Source organism: Eubalaena glacialis, chromosome 1 (assembly GCF_028564815.1).
Source record: "Eubalaena glacialis isolate mEubGla1 chromosome 1, mEubGla1.1.hap2.+ XY, whole genome shotgun sequence".
NCBI lineage: Eukaryota > Metazoa > Chordata > Mammalia > Artiodactyla > Balaenidae > Eubalaena > Eubalaena glacialis.
In genome coordinates this window covers 27,507,610-27,528,629 of record NC_083716.1, presented here as the reverse complement: position 1 = coordinate 27,528,629, position 21,020 = coordinate 27,507,610, and the positions used below count along the sequence as shown (strand labels likewise).

The 21,020-nt window shown below is 47.9% G+C and overlaps 2 protein-coding genes across 3 annotated transcripts in view; one reads left to right on the top strand and one right to left on the bottom strand.

Moving 5' to 3' along the window:
* The first annotated feature begins 59 nt into the window (after nucleotides 1–59).
* Nucleotides 60–19,469, top strand: DPCD (deleted in primary ciliary dyskinesia homolog (mouse)). The gene is made up of 6 exons (XM_061203675.1): nucleotides 60–165; nucleotides 4,925–5,005; nucleotides 10,986–11,110; nucleotides 11,455–11,588; nucleotides 18,505–18,607; nucleotides 19,156–19,469. The coding sequence occupies exons 1-6, from the start codon at nucleotides 102–104 to the stop codon at nucleotides 19,258–19,260; spliced, it is 612 nt and encodes a 203-aa protein (XP_061059658.1). The 5' UTR covers nucleotides 60–101; the 3' UTR covers nucleotides 19,261–19,469.
* A 660-nt stretch (nucleotides 19,470–20,129) lies between these two features.
* The window catches only part of FBXW4 (F-box and WD repeat domain containing 4), an 80,075-nt gene continuing 79,184 nt past the window's right edge, over nucleotides 20,130–21,020 (bottom strand). For both annotated transcript variants that reach the window (XM_061194145.1, XM_061194155.1), the window contains exon 9: nucleotides 20,130–20,877. In XM_061194145.1, the coding sequence (XP_061050128.1) occupies nucleotides 20,758–20,877 (120 nt within the window). In that variant the 3' untranslated portion in view covers nucleotides 20,130–20,757. The remainder of the gene's footprint in view (nucleotides 20,878–21,020) is intronic.

Here is a 21,020-nt window from a genome sequence, read left to right as displayed (position 1 = left end):
AACAAGCAAATGTCCAGAACATCTTCCGGGTCGTCCGGAAGTGACCCTAGGCGGAACGGTTGCCATGGCAGCGGCCGGGCACGCGGCTGGGCTGAGGGAAGATGGCGGTGACGGGTTGGCTGGAGAGTCTGCGGGCGGCAGAGAAGACGGCGCTGCTGCAGGACGGTAACTTGAGGCACCCCGCGAGCATCCTCGTCCTTTACCCCAGGGTCCGGCCCTCCGCTCTGGCGCCTCCGGGAAGGGCCTCAGCCCAGGACGGCAGGGCTGGAAGGTCGCGGCCTCCCCCTAGGGCAGTTACTGCATTTGCAGATGAGGAAACTGAGGCCCAGAGAGATGAGTTGACTGGAACACACGTCTCTGGACACCCTAGTTTCCTGGACACCACCTCACCCCGCTCTGAGTTCTGTTACTAATAAATAATAATTCTTTTCACGTTCACTGTCATTTGCTCCTCACCGCTGTCCCGAGAGGTGGTTAGTTTTGACCCCATTTTACAGAAGAGGAAACTGAAATCCAGGATTTTAGATCGGCCCCAGCTCCCCCAGTCAGTCAGTGGTACAACTGGATCTTGACCTGGGATCCCATGAACCTCAGTCTGGAGGTTCTGTTGCTGAAAGCAGCCTGGTATCATAGAGAGGCAGGACACCTGGGCTCTAGTTAACGACTCTGCCTTTAATTTACCGTGGGCTCCTCAGTCGGCCTCTTTACTTGTTTGAACGTCATTTTCCTCATCTGTAAAATGAGGTGGATGGATTACCTGTGTTGTCTCTGAGGTCCTTTCCAGCTGTAATGTTATGTTTGTAAGTGAACCTCTAAATGTTCCCTGGGTCTTTAGAGGAGACAAAGCAACCCCCTACCCCCACCTCGTGCTGGTCCTGGAAGAGGTGGGCACAGAGGTATGGATGGAGTTCTGACTTTCTTCCACCCTAGGACTGGCCAGTGCTTCAGGGTCCCTTCCTGGACTCACTTGGCAGCCAGAATGAATTCGGTCTGAATTCCTTTAGCTTTCAGGAAACCAGCAGGGACTGACATCCACAGGCAGAGGCCAGTCAAGAAAGCGTGGAAATTGAAGTCAGCTGGTCATTTGCTCATTTATTCATGCAGTATTTAGGGATGATTTTTACTGTGTGTCAGGTTGTGTGCTAGAGCAGATAGAAAGAAAAAGGCATGTCCCAGGAGTTCACATAGTGGTCAGGAAAAAAATGTAAATAAACAAAAGCGTGTGTGTTAAATAGAGGTTGGACTCTTCTATAAAATGCTATGAGAGCACAGAGGTGAAAATGATTATCTCTTTGAAGGAGGACCTGACAGAAGAGGTGATGTTTATGGGTCCTAAAGGATGAATAGGTGTTTGCTAAGTGGAGAAGAGGGGATAGTTATTCCAGGAAGAATGACTCACGTGTAAAGGCACAGAGGTGTGAAAGTATATGGCTGATTACTAGGGGCATAACAAAACATTTAGTGAGGCTGAAGCATTCACCCAGTCATAATATCTCCCTACACTGTGTCAGGTACTAGGTGCTAGGATGCAATAGTGAATAAAAGGACGCTTTTCTCAAGCGATGAGGGGAAATGGTGGAAAATGAAAAGAGATTGCAGATAAATTGAGGTATGTTGTGATAGATCTCCTATGCCAAACCAAAGATTCTGAACATTATCTCATAGGACAGTGGGTTTTGTTTTTATTGTAAGAAGTACATAACATAAATTTACCATTTTAGCCTTTTTTAAGTGTACAGTTTTGTGGCATTAAGTACATTCACATTGTTATGCCACCATCACCACCATCCATCTCCAAAACGTTTTCATCTTCAGCTGAAACTCTATACTCATTAAACACTAACTCCCCAGTCTCCTTATCCTCAGCCCCTGGTAATCACCATTCTACTTTCTGTCTTTATGAATTTGATTACAGCAGGAACCTCATATAAGTGGAGTATACAATATTTGTTCTTTTGTGACTGGCTTATTTCACTTAGCATAATGTCTTCAAAGTTCATCCATGTTGTCGCATGTGGAAATGAGGAAATGTCGCATGTCGCGTGAGGAAATTTTGATTTCCTCCCTTTTTAAGGTCTGAATAACATTCTTCCATTGTATGTATATACCATATTTTGTTTATCCACCTGTGTGTCGATGGACACTTGGGTTGCTTCCACTTTTTTTATTGTGAATAATTACTGCTGTGAACATGGGTGTACAAAATATCTATTCTAGTCCCTGCTTTCACTTCCTTTGGTCAAAGGACAGTGTTAAACAAATATTTCATCAGTCAGGACTTCGTTAAGTTTTTTTGTGAGTAACATCACAAAACAACATTGTTAGTCCCCCAACCAAACCAAAACCAAAAGAAAGAAAACAAACAAAAAAAGCCAAATGTGTGTATATGCCTTGTCAAACCTCTCCTGTAGATTTACCCTCCTAATGTGTATGTGAGTGGGTGTAGGATGCTACTAACTTCCCGCCAAGAATCACTTCTGTTGCTAATGAGAACCCAATACACTTCTTCATAAATAATTTATGTTCATTGTGGAAATAAGAAAAATTAATAAACAAGTCACTGGTAATCCTACCATGCAGAGATAATCACAATTGACATTTTCATACAGAAACTTCCATATTTTTTCCATGCATACAAACTCATATATTTTTTTCTTTCACCAAAATATCATAGTAATAAACTTAAAATTTTTTATATTCACATACGTATGTACACATAGAATAAATATGTATTAGAATAAAGTATAGATAAATATTATATGATCTTGGGTACGGGAGGATATTCTAAGCACAACTTCTGGATAATAACCACAAAGGAAAAAGCAATTGACTATATAAAAATTAAACACTTGTTTGGGAAAACCCACCTTAAACAAAGTTACAGGGCAATTAAAACAGAACATTTGCAACATATATGACACGTGCTTAATATATACAAAGTTCAATCAGATTAGTAAGAAAAAGATGAATACCCAAATAAAACAGGCTAAGGCCTAAACAGGTAATTCACTAGAAACATGAACAATAAACCCTTGGAACATTGTTCATCCTTATAACCTTAAAGCCATACAGATATACTAGTATGGTTATTACAAGATCAACTTTGGCCTCAAGTGAGTTTAAGCCTGGGCTGTCATTTCCTAGCTTTATGACCTTGGACAAGTTACATGACCTTTAATCCTCAATTTTCCTTACTTGTGAAATACAAGTACTGGAGGCATATAGGATTATTGTGAGAATAATGCAATAAAACATGTAAAGTGCCTGGCCCATAGTAAGCACTGCATCCTGCCTGCACTTAAGACTGGACTCCAGGGGAGAAGAGAGTCAGGCCAGACACCCTCAGCTACTCACAGGGAGCACCTTATACCCCACTCCTGATAGGACAACCTCTTACAGCTCTATGAGCCAAACAAATGAGTAAAGGTGGTGTAACCTAGGGGCCTACTGAGAGGCCCTGCAAATTTGGGGGTGAGTTTCCCCAGAATACAAATTCGGAATGACTCAAGGGAACTATGTCTCAGAGGAGTGAATGGACAGTGAAAAGGCTTGGTAGATCAGATAACAGTTGCAAGTTTTGGCTAGTGACTCCTTTAGCTGGTTAAGGGCCTTGGGGCTCTATTCATCAAGCATACGTTAGGTACCTGTCTACTGGGCATTGGTACTGTTATTAGTCTCACTGAGGAGCCTACCTATATCTACTTACCTGTCTGTAAAAATAGGGGAAATTATGTAGCCACTTTTAAGAAAATGCTTAGTATTATATTACATAGGTGGAAGAGCTGGTGTAAGAGACGCCATTGGGTTCTTCTGTTCTTTCAATGAAAGATGAAGCAATGTTCATTCACTCTCTCAATCAGTATTTAGTTGAGCTCCTAAAATATGCCGAATACTATACTAAGTGATAGGGAAACCATAGGTAGGGGGGATAAAACCCCTCTTACCTTAGTAGAAGAGATAGGCAATAATCCAAAAATCACACAAATACATGTAAAATCATACCAAGGTAAATGCTGTAAGGAAAACACACGGGGACTAACATCGTGTGGCTGTGTGATAGGGATGGCCTAGAGATGTACAGAAGAAGGCAGAGCGAGGGCGCGGCTGGAGGGAGGCCTTGGTCGGGAAACCCAGTTCAATATCCTGAGCACATAGGCTTGGTTTTAGGAACTGGGGAGAGAAAGATAAATATGATATCATTCTTGAAACAGATGCTTTTAAAAGTATAGTATGTGATAAATGCTCCACTGTGGATATGAATAAAGCACCAGGGAGGCATAAACAAACAAGTGATGAATTTTGCCAAGGTGGTTAGGGGTGATAGTTTAGGAAGATTGCACAGTGGAAGTGACATTTGAGCTGGATTTTGAAGGGCAAGGAGGAGTTCAGCAGTTGGGAAGAAGTTTGGAGCTATTGCTGGTAGAAGAATCAGCAGAGTAAAGACATGTTCAGAGAAAGCTTAGAAAGGAAGTGAGTCCCAGGACATGTCCTAAAATAGTGGTGGGCGATGGTTGGCAAGGAGTTCGTGGGAGGCTCTGGGAAGGTTTTTTAACATGCCCAAGGCTGTTAGTGTTTCCCAGGTAGATCTCTTTTTTTTTTTTTTTTTTAATTTTTTATTTATTTATTTATTTTATTTTTGGCTGTGTTGGGTCTTCGTTTCTGTGCGAGGGCTTTCTCTAGTTGCGGCAAGCGGGGGCCACTCTTCATCGCGGTGCGCGGGCCTCTCACTATCGGGGCCACGGGCCCAGTTGCTCCGCGGCATGTGGGATCTTCCCAGACCAGGGCTCGAACCCGTGTCCCCTGCATTGGCAGGCAGATTCTCAACCACTGCGCCACTAGGGAAGCCCCCAGGTAGATCTCTTGACCTGCAAGGCCCAAGGCAAGAGGAGGCTCAGAGGTAAGGTACTCTCTGTTTTGTGCCTAGGGAGAAGGAAGGTGCACTATTTGTTCCCAGATGGGAAGGAAATGGCCGAAGAATATGATGAGAAGACAAGTGAACTACTTGGTAAGTGACGGGGCCCCCAGCGGGCCCTTAGGAACACTTGGGGTGACCTAAGCAGAGGTAAACACGCATAGCTGAGGCTTCAGGGAGGATCCCAGCACCACATGTGGAAGCTCAGGGAGACTGAAGCCCTTGAGGCAAGATTGTTCCTGAAAATAATCTGAGGTCAGGGCTGGACACCAGAGATGGAGTGGGCGTCCGCTTGACCAGTAAACCTCACTCCACCCCCAGACAAATGAGAGAGTGAGTAATTCTTCTAAGGTGGGAATGGGCATGTAAAGAAACCATTGGGAAAAAGCTTTACAGAGAAGGTGGAATTGGAAGTAAGCCTTGAAGGCTGAGTAGTGGTAAGGGCAGGCTTTCCCTGCAGTTTTTTTGCCTATTTTTTGTTTTGTTTTCTGAAGCCACATCGGGAACAAACAAGAATCAGAGGCACAGCTTTTGACCTTGCCTCAGAAGTGGCTCTATTAAATATGTCCCTTATTTTGGAGAAGGTCTGAATCAAAGGGTGTAGGAGGTAGAAATGGTGATTTTGCAGCATTGTCACTTTCATTCCTGCAGTCCTTTTCCTCTAAGAATACGCTCATGAATAGGGGCCGTAGCTCAGATTTCTGGGAATTATTTGATTTGTTCATTCTCTGTTCTCAGGTATGCACATCAGCATTAACCGACTTCCCAGAGCTAGGTGGCTGGTTCTTTGACCCAGGGCCTGAGGCTGTCAGCAGTGGGAGTTGGTCTCTTTATTAAATTTCACCTGAAATGCTAAGACCAATGATGGAATCATGGGCTGGGTTATTTTCTTGTCATTATTCTTGACTTTAATTTCTTCCTGGGCCTGATCGACAGGTAGTATTGGCGAGGGAATTTCTTTTTCCCTTTTTCTGACAGCTCATAAATGTCTAGAACCGACAACACAGATTACACTGGTTTGCATTCTCTTAGTCTCCAGTCTTAAAATATGTGTCCTGTGCATGTTCAGCTGCAGAGTGAAGTGTTGATCCCTCCTTATTATGAGCTGCTTGGGTTCCAGTCCCAATTGGTTTAGTCTGGTGCTATTAAAAATCTTGATGTGTTTAGCATATGACACTGATTTGGTGGAAACCAATACAGTAGTAATATCCTCACAAACCATTGTAATTTATAGCGCTCCCAGGGGGTGACAGCCTTGGAATGCCTAACAGGGGTGAGCTTATGAAAGCAGAGGTCACGTGGGCTGACCACCACCATCACCAGGCCAGGGACTAGCAGCAGCTCTTCTCCCCCAGCCCCCAGCATCACCTCTCTTCTCCACACAGAGCAAATAATACAGCTGTCGGGGCTGTGGCTGTAAAAACAAACAAACAAGTAAAACCCAAGGCCTCTTAGTTGTGCTTGGACATGAAATTAAAATGAAAAAAAGTCCAGGTCCCTTCATTTGTAGCATCCCACATGAACTTGTCATTTTCCCTCTTGGCAGGTGGAGAATAGACAGTGGCCTCCAAACTCCTTTTTCTTAAAAGTAGAAATGGAGGTTCATAGGAGAATGTTGTCTGACTAAAGTTTACCTAATGATAGCAATACCGTAACTTTTATTGGGCGCCATGCTAAGTGGTTTACACGAACCAACCACATTACAGCCCAGTGTGGTGGGTTACTGCTGTCTTCATTTAACAGTCGGGAAAAATGGAAGCTTCAAGAGGATAAGCACCTTGCTCAGAATCACACAGCTGGTTAGTTACAGAGCTAGGATTTAAGCCTAGGTCTATCTGATGAAGAACCCATGCTTTAATCCACAAGAACATTCTGTTGGGAGTTGAGGTTATTTAATCCCGTTTTCTTTTCTTACTAAATCTTGTTCTCCCCACAATGACCCGGGTAGGGGCTGGAGGGAGCAGGACAGAGATGGGCGGCAAGGAACACCCCGCTCAAACCACTGGGCCCTTTGAACAGCTGATCCTTTTCTCACCCATCTCCAACCACCCCACCCCACCTCCGCCAGCCTGCAAAGTACTGTTTGTTTTTCATTTTTAAGTATAAATAATCCCAGGGCCTGAACTGACTTTCATTTGTGCATTCTTTGAAGCAAAATATGGACAGGGTTTTTGTGGGTGTAAATGGGAATACTTTCATTTTCTCAGCTAATTATACAAATTGGATAATTGGCCAAACTGGTTTTCTGTCCGAAAAACCCAGAAAGTAATTTACAGAGAGAATTACCAATAGGACATCTGTCTGGGTTGGAGCTCTTCCGGTCGGTGTTAATAAGCATAGTAGTGTCATATTTTTTTTCTACCCTCTCAGTGCTATTCATTCCCACCCCCAACAGTGAATGCTGTATGTGTATTCATAGAGGAAAAAACTGAAGGGCCCCATAACAATGATCGGAACATCAAACCAGCCCTAGAAGAACACAGCATGTCCAGGGGGGCAGCGGCTGAAGGGCAGGCCATCCCCCAGCGATTACATTCGGATTACCGGCTTAATCTGCTTTGGTATTTGACCGCCAGTCTAACCACCCCAGGCTGCATTTGGAGGATATTGAGCACTTTCATCCCCAAGCACTTCACCGGCTTTATAAATGACCCACTCGATTCCCTTCAGCCTCCTCAGGGATGGGACGTGGCAGCTGTTTAATAGCCACATAGCAATGTTGCAGTGTTTTAGGGCAGAAAAGAAGAATCCTGCATCCAGTTTAAGCTGCAGGGAGTATTTAGGAAAGGGGAATGTAATTATCCACATTGGAAGTGGGCCAGGGCTTGGAGCTCTGGGGACAGAGGCCTTTAGGACCTCCACTTTCCAGCCCACCTGAAAGATGGGGCCTCCTTTCAGCAGTCTGGGACATCAGCCTGCTTCCTGCTGACTTAGGAAAAAGGCCCCAGGCGCTGCCTCCTTCATATATTCCCCATCAGACCCTTTACAGGGTCATTGAAAGTCTCCTTTCCAAGGACTGGCCCTGGCTCAGCCGGGAAGATATGACAGCGTCCCAGGGAGCTGCCTTGCACACACCAGTTTGGGTTTAACATATAATCAAATCAGAGTGACAGCAGGTGGAAACAGTCTTCTGTTGCCGCAGGAGCTGTCCTTGAGTTCAGGAACAAAGACAGGACAAGAAAGACAAGACAAAATGTGTATTTGCATGTGTGCATTCATGCCCACGTCCATGGGAGAAATAACAAGGACTTCACCGATTCATTTGTTGGATCTTATCTCACAAGGGAATGAATACGGAGACTTTCTTCATATTCTAACAAAGAATTTAATTCCAAGGTGTTAAAAAAAAAAAAAAGCGAAACAGCCAAGGGTCCAAATTTCTGTGACCTGAGTGGCTTTCAAGGTCAGCAGTAAGGAAACCAGTAGCTGACTTTCCTCCTCCTTAGGGTACTCCTTGGGAAGGTTTCTGTTCCAAACCCAGTATTCCATGGATAAAAGAGTAGACAGGAAATCCTGGTATCGGAATTGCCTCTCCTGGCCACACTGGCATCGTGCCTCAGGACACATGATTTAACAGGGTCCATGATTACAGGACGCCTCACTTATCCAGCCCCAGATAGTTAGGTGTTTTTCATAAATTATCAATACATTTTCAAATAATTGAAGCTTTTCCTTTAAATGCTAAAATACAAAAAAGAAATAGAGCTACTTTTTTTTTTTTAAAGTGAACCTTTTAAAATATCATATATGCTGATTGAATGTTTATAGAATACAAGTTAGCCTTTTACTAATGATTCAAATTCTGGCCTTGAAGTTAGGAGACCTGAATTTTAGCTGTGGTTTTTGCAAGTTAGTGTATCTTTCTTTTTTTTCTTCTTCTTCTTCTTCTTCTTTATTTATTTATTTATTTATTTATTTATTTATTTATTTATTTATGGCTATGTTGGGTCTTCGTTTCTGTGCGAGGGCTTTCTCTAGTTGCAGCAAGTGGGGGCCACTCTTCATCGCGGTGCGCAGGCCTCTCACTATCGCGGCCTCTCTTGTTGCAGAGCACGGGCTCCAGACACGCAGGCTCAGTAGTTGTGGCTCACGGGCCCAGTTGCTCCGCGGCATGTGGGATCTTCCCAGACCAGGGCTCAAACCCATGTCCCCTGCATTGGCAGGCAGATTCTCAACCACTGCGCCACCAGGGAAGCCCTAGTGTATCTCTCTGAGCCTTGGTAATTCTTCATACTCTCCCCTGGAGAGTGGTGGCAAGGGTTGAAGGAGAGCAGGCAGGGAAGAAATGCTGTTTCCCATTTGAAAAATACAGGTATTGGACTAGATGCTTTCTAAAGGAACCTCCACCTTTAAACTCTGTGATGACTGTGTTCTATTATATCGTGATCCCGTCAGGGTCTAAGGATGCTTGTTTGTCCTCACACCAAATGGTCCCACATCCTTTTTAGTTCTGTCGCTGCCCTTGATGTGAGCTATCCCGTCATGCTGTTGTCAGTTTGCCTGGGAAAAAATTAATTTCCTGCCTTATTCTACACATAGCATTTTATACATGTCTGAGTGAGAATCTGGGAGTGATCTTTCCTACAATAAAGCATGAGATACATGGGTCTTGTCACAGGAAACCGCCACTTAGAGGCATTTGTCGCTTCTGAATTTGCAACTGTGAACACTGCAGCCCAGAAGGCTGGCGTCCAGTTAAGCGAAGTATTACATGAATAGATTTGGATATACTTCTGGTCACAGTCCATTCACTTAAGAGAGAAGAAGTATTTGTGAGAAAAAGAAAAAAGTTGCCTTTGAAGCATATTTCCAAGTTTTACTCTTCCTTATTAATTTTTATTGTAAACTTGGAAATGTGTTTCTAGGGAGAGTTTTTGGCCCTGAGACGTAATAAAATCACACTGCAGAATGCACCAGACCTTATAAAAGCACATATTAAAGGGAAAATTCGAATTGTGCCGCATACTTTTGTGTTCAGCTTGTGTGCCTTACTTAGAGCATGAGGGTGTTTGGGTTTGGCACCGCTGCCCAGAAGGTCTCAAAGAAACCCATCCTGAGAATTGCATTGCAGCTCTCACCCCCCGGCCCAGAAAAAGGAGCAACTGCGACAGGACGCCAGGCACTTTCTGAGTTGTTTGGTTCCTCACAGCAGCTTCAGGAAGGCTGCTGGCCTGGAGCAACGCTGGGACTGCCACCTGGAAGACCCCCATTGCTGCGGGCAGGGAAGGAACAGAGGGGTCGCGCTCGGGAAAGCCCCCCGTGGCCGTGGTGTGCTGACAGTAGTCACTGTGACAGGGCTGAGCGGGGTTCCTGAGCATCCCAGCAGGGGCTTTCAGTTAGTGTCTACTGCATTAGTCTTTTCACTTAGAATTTCCATAAAGTATGTGGCTTAATTGAAAAAAAAAATCTTATGCAAACATCTGGGTTGTAAAATAGAGATGATTATTTGCATTATGAAAGGATGATTCCACTCTATAAAAAATGTACATTAGATCTTTTATAAATAATGCATTTAAAATATGGTGTGTGCCTAAAATTTCCTGTAAATACAACTCCAGGGCTTTTGTTTTAAGCCATGTACACCTGAGATGAGTGAATTTCTATATTTGGACTTTCTGAATCATGAGACAAATCTGCCTATCAGCTTTCACCCTCTTAATTCATTTTTCCTCTGCCCATTTTTAGAGGGAAAAATGCATGTCAGCTCACACTTTTGGGGATCCACATTTTCCCTGTTACTCGTAGCTACACTTTTCCTAACATTCACATTTTCCCTTTGCATGAAGTCACACCTGGGGGTTTCTGAACTCCACTTGGCGCCTTTCAGAGCTTTGTTCTAATTCCTTTTGTCTGAGCACCCATGATATGGGCTTTACAAGTTGTCTAATACTGAAATACTCTCCTGAGATTTCAGAGGTTGTGAGGTCCCTGCTCAGATGGATAAAGCCAGTGTAAAAGCCGGTAGCTCCCACTTTTATCCTGTTCCAGTTACCTAATGTGATATTGATGATTCAGCAGAAAGAAGCAGAGTACCTTTCTTCCCCATAATCCCACTGCTTCCTTCTCTCCTCAGTGAGGAAATGGCGTGTGAAGAGTGCCCTGGGCGCCTTGGGCCAGTGGCAGATTGAGGTGGGAGAGCCAGCACTCCCAGCAGCAGGGAGCCTGGGGCCTGAACTCATCACGGAAAGCAATTCCAATGTATGTCTGTCTGTCAGGTGTCTTGGGGAGGCTGGGGGAGTGGGCTGCTGGCCCTCGGGGGCAGGCGCCATGTCTTGTTCACCTCCTCATCTCCAGTGTACCCACCTGGACACAGTGCTCTAGAAATGTTTGCTTCAATGAGTACCCAAAGTGTTTTGGCTTAGTCATCCCAGGGCGAGGGCTCCAGGCCTAGAATGTCACAGCAATGGCAGTATCAGAGGGGAGCTGTGGGGAAGAGCTGAGGGTCTCCCATTGTGCCCCTTGATAGAGCTTTGTGGAGGGGGGAGCCATCCTTTCCCACCCCCCTCCAAGAATAGTCCTCAAGTTGGCTTTGCCTTCTGCAGCCCATCTTCATGCGCAAGGACACCAAGATGAGTTTCCAGTGGCGAATTCGAAACCTCCCGTACCCTAAGGATGTCTACAGTGTCTGTGTGGACCAGAAGGAGCGCTGTGTTGTCGTCAGAACAACCAACAAAAAGTAAGTGGCATGGTGGGCACCCGCCTGCTTGTGTATGCGCAAGGTGGGGGTGCGGTTTGACCTGGGGTTAGGGCTCAGACGGCTCCCCACCTCAGAGGGCAGAGAAGCCTGCTGTCCAGCTCTGAGGGAGGCAGGAGAGCTTCACTAAAGTCCTGTAGGAGGTGCTAAAAGCTGAAGGGCTTTCTCTCTGCAGGACCAGCTTGAATATTGTAATCAGTTCCACCAGGGCAGGGAAATTTGAACAATGAGTATCTGGCCCAGTACTTGGCACATACTGGGGCTCAATAAATATTTGCTGGATGAATGAGAGGATGAGGGAATCACCTGGCCATTGCCTTGTGATCTTAAGTGGTTCTGCTGTAAGGTTATTGTGCCTTGACCTCTGGCTGGATCCAGTCCATGATGAACTTGGCCTGGTAACATCACTTTTGGAGCTGGCAGGGGGCCATGGCCTGGAAGGTGCACCTGTCTGAGGTGGCAGTTACCGAACTTTAAAGTACTGGTCTGGGAGCAGCAAACCTATCCCTCCCTGAACTGAGGGACAGTGAGCCGGTGCTTTGGCCTCTTGGAAGTCTCTTGCATGAAGTCTCTTGCATTATGTTTCAAAGGGGGTATTAGACTTCCTTTTGCTCCTCTTCTCATGGTCTGCTAGGGGAAGGCAAAATGTGGGGTTGAGGGGACAGAAGGTGACCAAGGTGGAGATCTGATCCTGGCAGGGCTGCTTCTGGGCTGATCATCTTGGAAATGCATTGATCTCGTTTGGGTTTCTGGAGCTCTGACTGATCACAGGAGAAGAGAAGAGCCCTGTGATGACTCGGTCATGACCTGAGTCAGAGGGATTTCAGAATAGGACCAACTCCCATGAAATAGATTTGGGGCATTGAGATGGGGAGGTTTTATGAGTTACTGGTCCACAGACTGTGAAGCCACCCAACATGTCTCATAGGGTGCTAAGCTTAGGCCAGAGGTGTCCCCATCCATCCACTGGTTTACAAGCAGTAAGGAAGACCCAGCTATTTGTCCATCTTCTCAGGTGGTGTGGTGCCAGCCTCCCGTCCCATCTCCCTCAAGGTCCATGATGCCCACGGGGAAGCAGTGTGCCTCTCAGGCTCCCCTGGTGCAGCCCTGGGTTCTGCCCTCCTCTATGACCCCTACACCCTCTCACTTTGGCAGGGTTAAGGGGTGAGGAAGGGGTAGAGATGAATGAATTAATTTCAGGATTATTGCTGTACACGCAGCCAGCAGCCCCTGAAGTGGGCCTTGTCTATAAATACAAAGTCATAATAATAAGGATTTGCATTTATAAAGCACTTTGAAGCCCTCAGATAAAAGGCAGTTTATTCGTGTTATTGTTCTCATCATTAACAGCAGTCAGTGCCTAAAGTGGAATTTAGTAATTTCAGACAACAGAGAAATTGCCTTTAGGAAAACAAACTCCGTGCTTCAGCAAACATTCCCTGGCGTAAGAGGCCCTGGGTCCAAACTAGGAACAAAAGTGCTTCTGATAGCACTTGAATCTGCAGCCCAGCAGTTTGTGGAGCTGGCTGCTGCCTCCCTTTTGTCCCCCAGAGGTCACTGTCGAATACAGATACCAAGCAGAAATGTGATTACCAGGGAGTGAGAAAAGAGAGGCTAGCTAGCTCACCAAAAAATTCATCTGCAGGCAGATCCTCTGGGTCCCATCTCCTGTGCGTATTCAGCCATAGGTGGCGCTCTTGGCCAGGCGCTCCATGGCCAGAGGCCCACTCCGGCGCCCAAGGCAGGGGGAGACATTTTTTAACTGATGGGTAAGGCCAGGTGGGATGGGAGTAGTGCCCCAGAGGGAGCAGGGCCAGGATTGGATTCCCAAAGAGGGGAGAGGAGTATGTGAGTGCCCACCTCAAAGCCTACAATGAGATCTCAGGTTCAGTGGCCCAGCCTGGCTCAGCACAGCCTTCCTCAGGATCCTCTGCTGGGAGGAAGGTGAGAGGCTGCTAAACCCCCAACAGGCTCTTCCTGAGCCTAGTGGCATTTTCATCTTCTACCTGGAGTAGATGTCCTATACCTTTACTACCCCTAAATATACAGAACTCAATAGCTATTCCTTTGAGCAGTGTTTAGCTTTTTCAAGATACTTTAAAAATCTTTTTTCTGATCATCACACCATCCAGTGGTGGACAGGGTATGTTTTGTTTTATTTTATTTATTTATTTATTTATTTATTTATGGCCGTGTTGGGTCTTCGTTTCTGTGCGAGGGCTTTCTCTAGTTGTGGCAAGTGGGAGCCACTCTTCATCACGGTGCGCGGGCCTCTCACTATCGCAGCCTCTCTTGTTGCGGAGCACAGGCTCCAGACGCGCAGGCTCAGTAATTGTGGCTCACGGGCCTAGTTGCTCCGCGGCATGTGGGGTCTTCCCAGACCAGGGCTCGAACCCGTGTCCCCTGCATTGGCAGGCAGATTCTCAACCACTGCACCACCAGGGAAGCCCCAGGGTATGTATTTTTATTCTTGTGCTATATATGAATGATTATGTATCTATAAAGTCAGCATGATGAACTGACTTGCTGAAGGGGTAGTTAGTGATGGTTTCAGTGCCCAGGCCTCTTCAGTTTCCATCACACTGTGGCTTTTCTGATTTGACTTCCTTCACCTGGAGGTTCCATGCCTGCCCCGATTCTGATATTCTGGATTATGGTTACCAGTAAAAGCCAGAGTTCCTTTGTCTATACCTGCCTTGTCTCTGAATAACTGGGTTGGCCATTTCTCTTGAAGGAATTGATTCCAGTGTATTATGTCCTTGGCCCCAGGTAATAGCAAGGGATGAATCAGGGAAGGAAGAAAGTGCTTTTCCAGGATCCCATTGTGGCACCATCTATTCCCAATAAGAGTGTTTGTGCAGAAAGAAGGTTCTTAGCCTCAGCCTAGAAGCTGGCAGCTATAAGTGGAATGAACTAGGATGTGGAGTAGGAAGATGTCAGCTTGAATCTGGCCTCTGCCATGTATTACCCGTAGCATTTTGGGCAAGGGTTCCTCATATATCATAGGAGAATACTCATACGTACGTCACAGATTGTTTGGGGAATTATGAAATCGTATGTGTACAAACACTCAGCCCCATGCCCGGCCTGAAGCAGGCCCTCAACAATTCTTTGAAAATTAGAACCTGAGAAGAGCTTGGCTGATTTGACATCGGTAATACTAACACTGTGGGAGTGTTAATAGGCATCTCTAGAAAAGAGGATTCTGTGGTCAAATAAGTTTAGGAAACTCACTTTGGTAGGACTTCTGAGTGCCTTTAGTATGTGAATGTGCGCTGTGACTCTCTACGAGGGGCTACTGTAGGCAGGGGTGACCAGTTTACCTGGAGTGTTGATGTTTAAGAAAGAAGGGGAGATTTGCCGACTGATTCTCTAAGGGACGGACTGGCTAGAGGCTTCTCTCGACCACTCTGGCCGAGCCTGTGTGCAGGTGTGCAGAGCACCCACTGGAGGTGTGTGGGGCGTGGCCCATGTGACTCCACAGCCATCCTGCTTCTACTTTCAGCCTCCTCCAGAGTCTCTCTCTAAAGGCCTGGCCTCTTGTGCCCTTTCTCAGTTCACTAAAAGGGAGAATGGGTTGGGAAAGGACTGGGAATTGGGAAGGGGAGACAGCAGAGAGAGAGTGATAGGGTGCAGTGGATCATTTCTGAAATAGCCAAAGTGAAGGAGCTGTCCTTTTGGCACAGTTTTGAGAGAGGTGCAGAGTTGGCCTGTTCTGGTCCCTTTGACAGTGACTGAAAGTTCATCTAGGGCAGCTCCTTTATTTTTAGAAAGGAATTTGGAGGAAGAAACTGAGGCCCGGAAGTTAAGTGGCCTGTCCAGAGTCACAGGACAGGGCCAGGAGTCCTCCTGAGAGCCTTTGCTTCCATGTACATCTTTTGGACACTTTTACATTCAGAAAAGAAGCCCACTCTGTGTTAGAGGGAGTGCCCAGGAGACCTGCAGGGTGGCTGGGTCCTGGGGGAGACCACCCCCCATATCTGCCCCATCCTTGGACAGACGCAGGGAACCTAGACCAGGTGGTCTGTTACTTTGAGGTGAGAATGTAGAGCGATGGCGGGGGGGGGGGCGGTCAGGAGATTGGGGGGATTATCACTGTAATAAGGGTATCTCCGTTTACCAGTTTTATGACTTGGGCAAGATACCTAACTTTCCTGTGCCTCAGTTTACTCTTCTGTAAAAGAGGATAACAGAAGCAACCAACCTGAGAGGGTTGTTTTGAGGATTCAATGTGTGTTGAACAGGGCCTGGCACAGATTTAGCATTCATAAATGTCACCTTTCACTGTGTGGCTGAGACCAAGGACAGTGAAGGCGGCAGGTGAGAATGGGGGTTGTTGTGCATCAGCGAAAAGTCCAGGAACCACCACACTATAAAGGCTTAGCTTTCAGCAGAAACACAGGGTCTCCTCGGGCAGCGATATGGCCTGTTTCTTCTTCATCCTTAAATCCCCAGCTCATAGCTCAAGGTCTGGGACACAGTTGACGCCTAAGAAATGTTTGCTGCCTACCTAGGGCTGCCTGAGGCTGAGCATTTGGGCTTTTCCAGAAGCACAGTGGGTCCCTCTCCAGTCCAGGTGCTGGTGAGAAAGTGAAGCATGGTTCTTCTCAGGGCAAACCCCAAGGCCAGGGATGGAGATAAGGGAGTGTGGGCTGCTCCCTGAGGAGAGAAAGCAGATGCCCCATACTCCCTTGAAGACTGCCCATCAGGAGCCCCTGAGGAAAATGGTTTAACCTCAGCCAATAAACTAAATCCATTAGAATGGACTCATAACAGAGCTGAGCCTCCAGACCTACTCTGCCTCCATCCCCCCACCTCGTGAGAGGTGATGGGAGTAGAACAGGGAAGCTGGGGTAAGTCATGCAACTCAAGTTCCCTTTGATCTTGTCATTGCTGTTGAGACCAAGCCCTGGGACTCTTTTTCCAGTCCTACTACCCCTGCCTGGGGAATGTGCCTTGACAGTGCCCCTCTGAGAGTACACAGGTGTGTCCCTGTCCCCCCTCCCCGGCACACAGCCAGGTAGGCAGAAAGGATGTCCCCACGTTCTGCGCAGCAAGGCCTTACATAGGCCCCCTGGGTTCGGCTGAGCTGTGTGTGCCAGGCTGCTTCTCTCCCGGTTCTGCTTCTTGTGTATGTTTGCAGGGAAGATGTTAACACTTCCTAACAAGCCTTTGTGTTCATCTAATCTCTGCTGTTTAACCTTTGACTCCCTCCCTATTATCAGTGTCTGCCACCTTTGCTGGCCAGACCAGAGGCCCCAGAAAGAGCCCTCAGCCTGGGCTGGCTAGGAAGAGGATGAAGCCGACATTCCACCCCAGTTTGTAGGCAGATGGATCACCTTTCCCTGGGGCAGAGTTTGGAAAATAAAGCAAACTTGTGGTGCCATTAGGATCCCCCAGCCCCCACTCCTTTTGAACTGTCAGCCTTTAAGTAAACATTCTTTTCCTGCCACGGGTCCCAGCACCTTGGCGGGGAGTGAGGAACCTGGAGGATAGGGGCCCTGAGAGCCTTCACTAAACTGAGGGATTTGGGCAGGGAGAGCAGGGCAGAAGTGCTGCATTGATGTCAACTCTCTTGAGTCCCCAGGGCATCAGGGCTTTTGAAGTGGACTGGGGGTACCTGCCACAACGACCAGGCCCCTCTGACATATTAAAAGCCCTATCCTCTCCAGGCCCCTCACTTGAGTTTGTCTGTACCTGTCTGCAGCATTTCCCTGCCCAGCCCACATAACCTTGCAGCAGCAGTGATGCCATGCCTGGGTGACAGGTCTGGTAGCCACTGGCCAGAGCCTAGGTCATACTTCCACCAAGGAAAATGCCAAACAGTCCTATTGCTAGAGGTGAGGAGGCCATTGCTTGTGCTCCAGTGTAATAAGCACCAGACCAGGATCAGGGAACTTTAATCCTGACTCTACTGACAACTGGCTGTGAAGCCAGGCGAGATATTTCACCTCTCTGAACCTGAGTTTCCTCTTTGGCAAAGGAGGTCAAATTATAGACATTATGGGTTGGATGTTGCTATCTGGGTTTGTTTTTTGTTTTGTTTTGTTTTTTAGTTTTTTGGCTGTGCCGCGCGGCATGTGGGATCTTAGTCCCCTGACCAGGGATCGAACCCACGCCCCCTGTATCGGAAGCGAGCAGTATAACCACTGGACGGCCAGGGAGGTCCCACGGTTGTTTTGTTTTTTTACTAAAAGGGATCATCAATCTCTGGACTGCCACCTGCCGATGAGGGGGACCGAGTGTGGTATGTGAAAATGGAGGAGTGGGGTCTCAGGGCCAGCAAAGTAATCCAGGGCCCCAGAGATCCAGCTTCCTTGATGAGTCACATGGCTTGTTCTCTTAGGGATATTTCTCCTTGTGGATGTACTCCCCTCTCTGGCCTACAAGTAGAGTCAGGCTAACAAGGCCTTGAAAGACCCCAAAAGAGGAAAAGGTAGCTGAGGTCCTCAGTAAAGTGCCATGTAAGTGCCAACTGTCAGTCCCCAGCTTTCGAGGACAGCCCTAGATGTCCTTATTCTGTTTCTTGTTAGCACACATATACCATTTTCTTCGGGTGCTGAGGAGGTAGGGCTCGCCTGAGCCAATTGTGTATTCCAGGAGGCTTCTTCCACGTGTCTTTGGGAGGACTGAGCTTGAAGTATGAGTCACTCTGACCCCTGGTCTAATCAAGGAATTATGACTGGCCCTGTTCCATTGCTGGACTGGCCATAAGGCCTTTCATTCTTTTCCTTCCAGGACCACTAAGCTCTAAAGTACTGGCGTTCTAACTGGCTTCCCTTCTTCCTCTTTGGCTGTGTGGGGGGAATTGTATAGAAGTTTGGCATCAGAGGGCCTGATGCCCAACTGTTGGGGTCACTTTTTTGGGTGTTCTCATGGCCTCTTGGTGTCCCCACAGGTACTACAAGAAGTTCGCAATACCTGACCTAGACAGATACCAGCTACCTCTGGATGATTCCTCGCTGAGCTCTGCTCATGCCAACTGCACCCTCGTCATCTCTGTAAGAGTCATTCAGACTTCTTGGCCACTATGTCAGGGAAAGGCTCCTTCTTCCCCTGCCCACTTCCCATCCTAATGGAGTCCTCAGTTCCAGCCCCAGCTACTCCTGGGGTGTGCTTGCTAGAGAACAGGCCTGTCTGCCTCAGCATGGTGTGAGCTGGTGAGGGCTCAGGAGGAGCCTGATTTTAAAATCATAGCTGGAAGAGGATAGAGGGTGATGGGGAGGGGTGGAATCCACAGAACTGGGGTTCTAGACAGTCCAGAGGCCTACCCCTACCCAGCCATGTGACCTTGAGCAAATCATTCAACCTTGTAGGCCTCAATTTCCTCATCTTTGAATAAAGGGGGTAGAAGGGGCCCTGAGAGAGAGAGAGAGAGAGAGAGAGAGAGAGAGTGTGTGTGTGTGTGTGTGTGTGTGTGTGTGTGTGTGTGGGTGGGTGTGTGTGTGTGGGGGGGGTGTGTGTGTGTGGGTGTGTGTGTGGGGGGGGGGGTGTGTGTAGGGAGGGGTGATGTGACTGAATCATGTCCTCTCCTTGGCTCCATCCACAGTACCAGAAGCCAAAGGAGGTCCTAGTAGCTGAGTCAGAGCTGCAGAAGGAGCTGAAGAAGGTAAAGACGGCCCACAGCAGTGATGGGGACTGCAAGACTCAGTAGCGGACCCCTGAGGCCTGCACTTCCAGCACTGAGTGTGGATGAGGCTCTTCCTGTAGACGCCTCTGAGACTTCGAGGCTTGGGCCTTTCCGGCACAGGGGCAGCCTCTTTTCTCCCAGGAGCTGTCCAGGCTCTGTAAGAACTGGGCCTCAGGGCACTCCTAGCCCCTGAGTCATGGTCTTCTCTCCTGAGTAAAGTAATTCTGAGTCACTGTGGGTGCACTGCCCTCTTGTCCACCTCTGATGCTTCTGCCCCCAGGGAGGGTGCTGCTGATGACATTTCCTTCTCCTCTAGCCTAGGGACCTTCAATATAGAACCTTCCACATAAAGGGAGGTGTGGGTCTTAGATGGAGAAGAGGATCAGGGAGCCCTGACCCCAGTAGGGCAGGGCGTCTTCCCCAACCTGTTTGTTTGCATAAACTCAGAGGAAAACCAGGCTGGAAGGGCCCCTGTGCTACCTTACCTTGTAGACCCTAAGTGAAGGGTGAGTGAGGAAGAAGTTTTTAAACTGCAGAAAACCTGGAAACAGCCCAGGATATTAAGACGCTGTGGGTGTAAAGCCAGCCTAAGGGTTGCAGCATTGTGGAGCGCTGGAGTAGGGTGAAGAAGGTCACTGCAGGCGGACAGCAGCTTAGCAGCCAGGAGCCTTTCCACAGTCCCCCTCCATACCCCACAGGTGACACCCACCCTACCACCAGGGCCAAAGGGGTGGAGGGGGGTAATGAGAGGTTTTCCTGAAGAAAAGAAACGTTTGTTCTTTCTTTGAGACACTGAGTCACGAGATCTTACCCTTCCCTAGCATGCCCAACCCCAAGTTTAAATCTGTTGTTCCTTCTCCCTGGGGTCTTGCCAGCCAGTGAGGAACCAGATCTGTGAACAATCAAGCTTTATTTCTATAAAATGAACATTTTAGCATGTCTCAACAGCTAGCCTGAGGTTGGGCTGGCTCAGAACTCATTCAAAATTTCAGGGTTCCCTTTGTCCTTTCTTGGTTTCAAAGGAAGACCAGGCCACAGTACCCCAGGAATGAGTCCCCAGCCCAAGAGCTTGGTCAAGGGTGGGGTCTGACTGAGGTGGAGGCTGGTGTCACAGGGTATTGGCAGCCTCCCCTCTCCTTCCAGGGAAGGGGCAGGAAGGGACCAACTGGGAAGGCTGGAGCACCTCACCTCACTCTTGTGGTGAGCTGGCCCGGCTCTAAGAAGGGGTGGGCCTCTCTCCCCAGGCCAGATCCTTGCTCTGGCCAACAGGGAAGCGAGGCCCGGCTAAGTTCAGCTGAGCAGCAGCAGGTCCCTTCTTTCCAACTGGTTCCTGAGAGGGATTGCACCCCTGGGTAACCCCAGTGCCCAGGAGTCAGCAGCCTTTATCTTAAGGTGCCTGAGTACCATGGTCACAGGTCTAGGAACCCAGGAAGGACCAGGGAGGAGGTATCACTGCACCCTGCAGGCAGCAGAGGTCCCTGAGTAGCTGGCTCCTCTGGCCCACAGGCTGGCGTGGCCCTGTCACGGGGTTTGAAAGTCCAGGCCATGGAGGTTGTAAGACAGCGCAGCGTAGAGATGCCTGGTGGTGAAGCGCAGGCAGTACACAGGACTGCTGAGGGGCGTCGATGTCAGAGGGAAGGCCTGCACGGGAGGGACAGGAGTGGCGAGAGCGTCCCCACCGGGAGCTGGGGGAGCCCAAACCCAGGATTCCCAGGCCCAGTGCCAGGGGACAGGGGCCACTGTAGGCTTCCTCCCACCCCCTCCAGGCACACCCACTACCAGCG

Bases quoted from the DNA above. Each gene is read 5' to 3' on its own strand.
- DPCD (XM_061203675.1), top strand. From the start codon at position 102: ATGGCGGTGACGGGTTGGCTGGAGAGTCTGCGGGCGGCAGAGAAGACG. The intron at 166-4,924 runs GTAACTTGAGGC...TTTTGTGCCTAG, and splicing joins GACGGCGCTGCTGCAGGACG to GGAGAAGGAAGGTGCACTAT. The intron at 11,111-11,454 runs GTATGTCTGTCT...TGCCTTCTGCAG, and splicing joins TCACGGAAAGCAATTCCAAT to CCCATCTTCATGCGCAAGGA.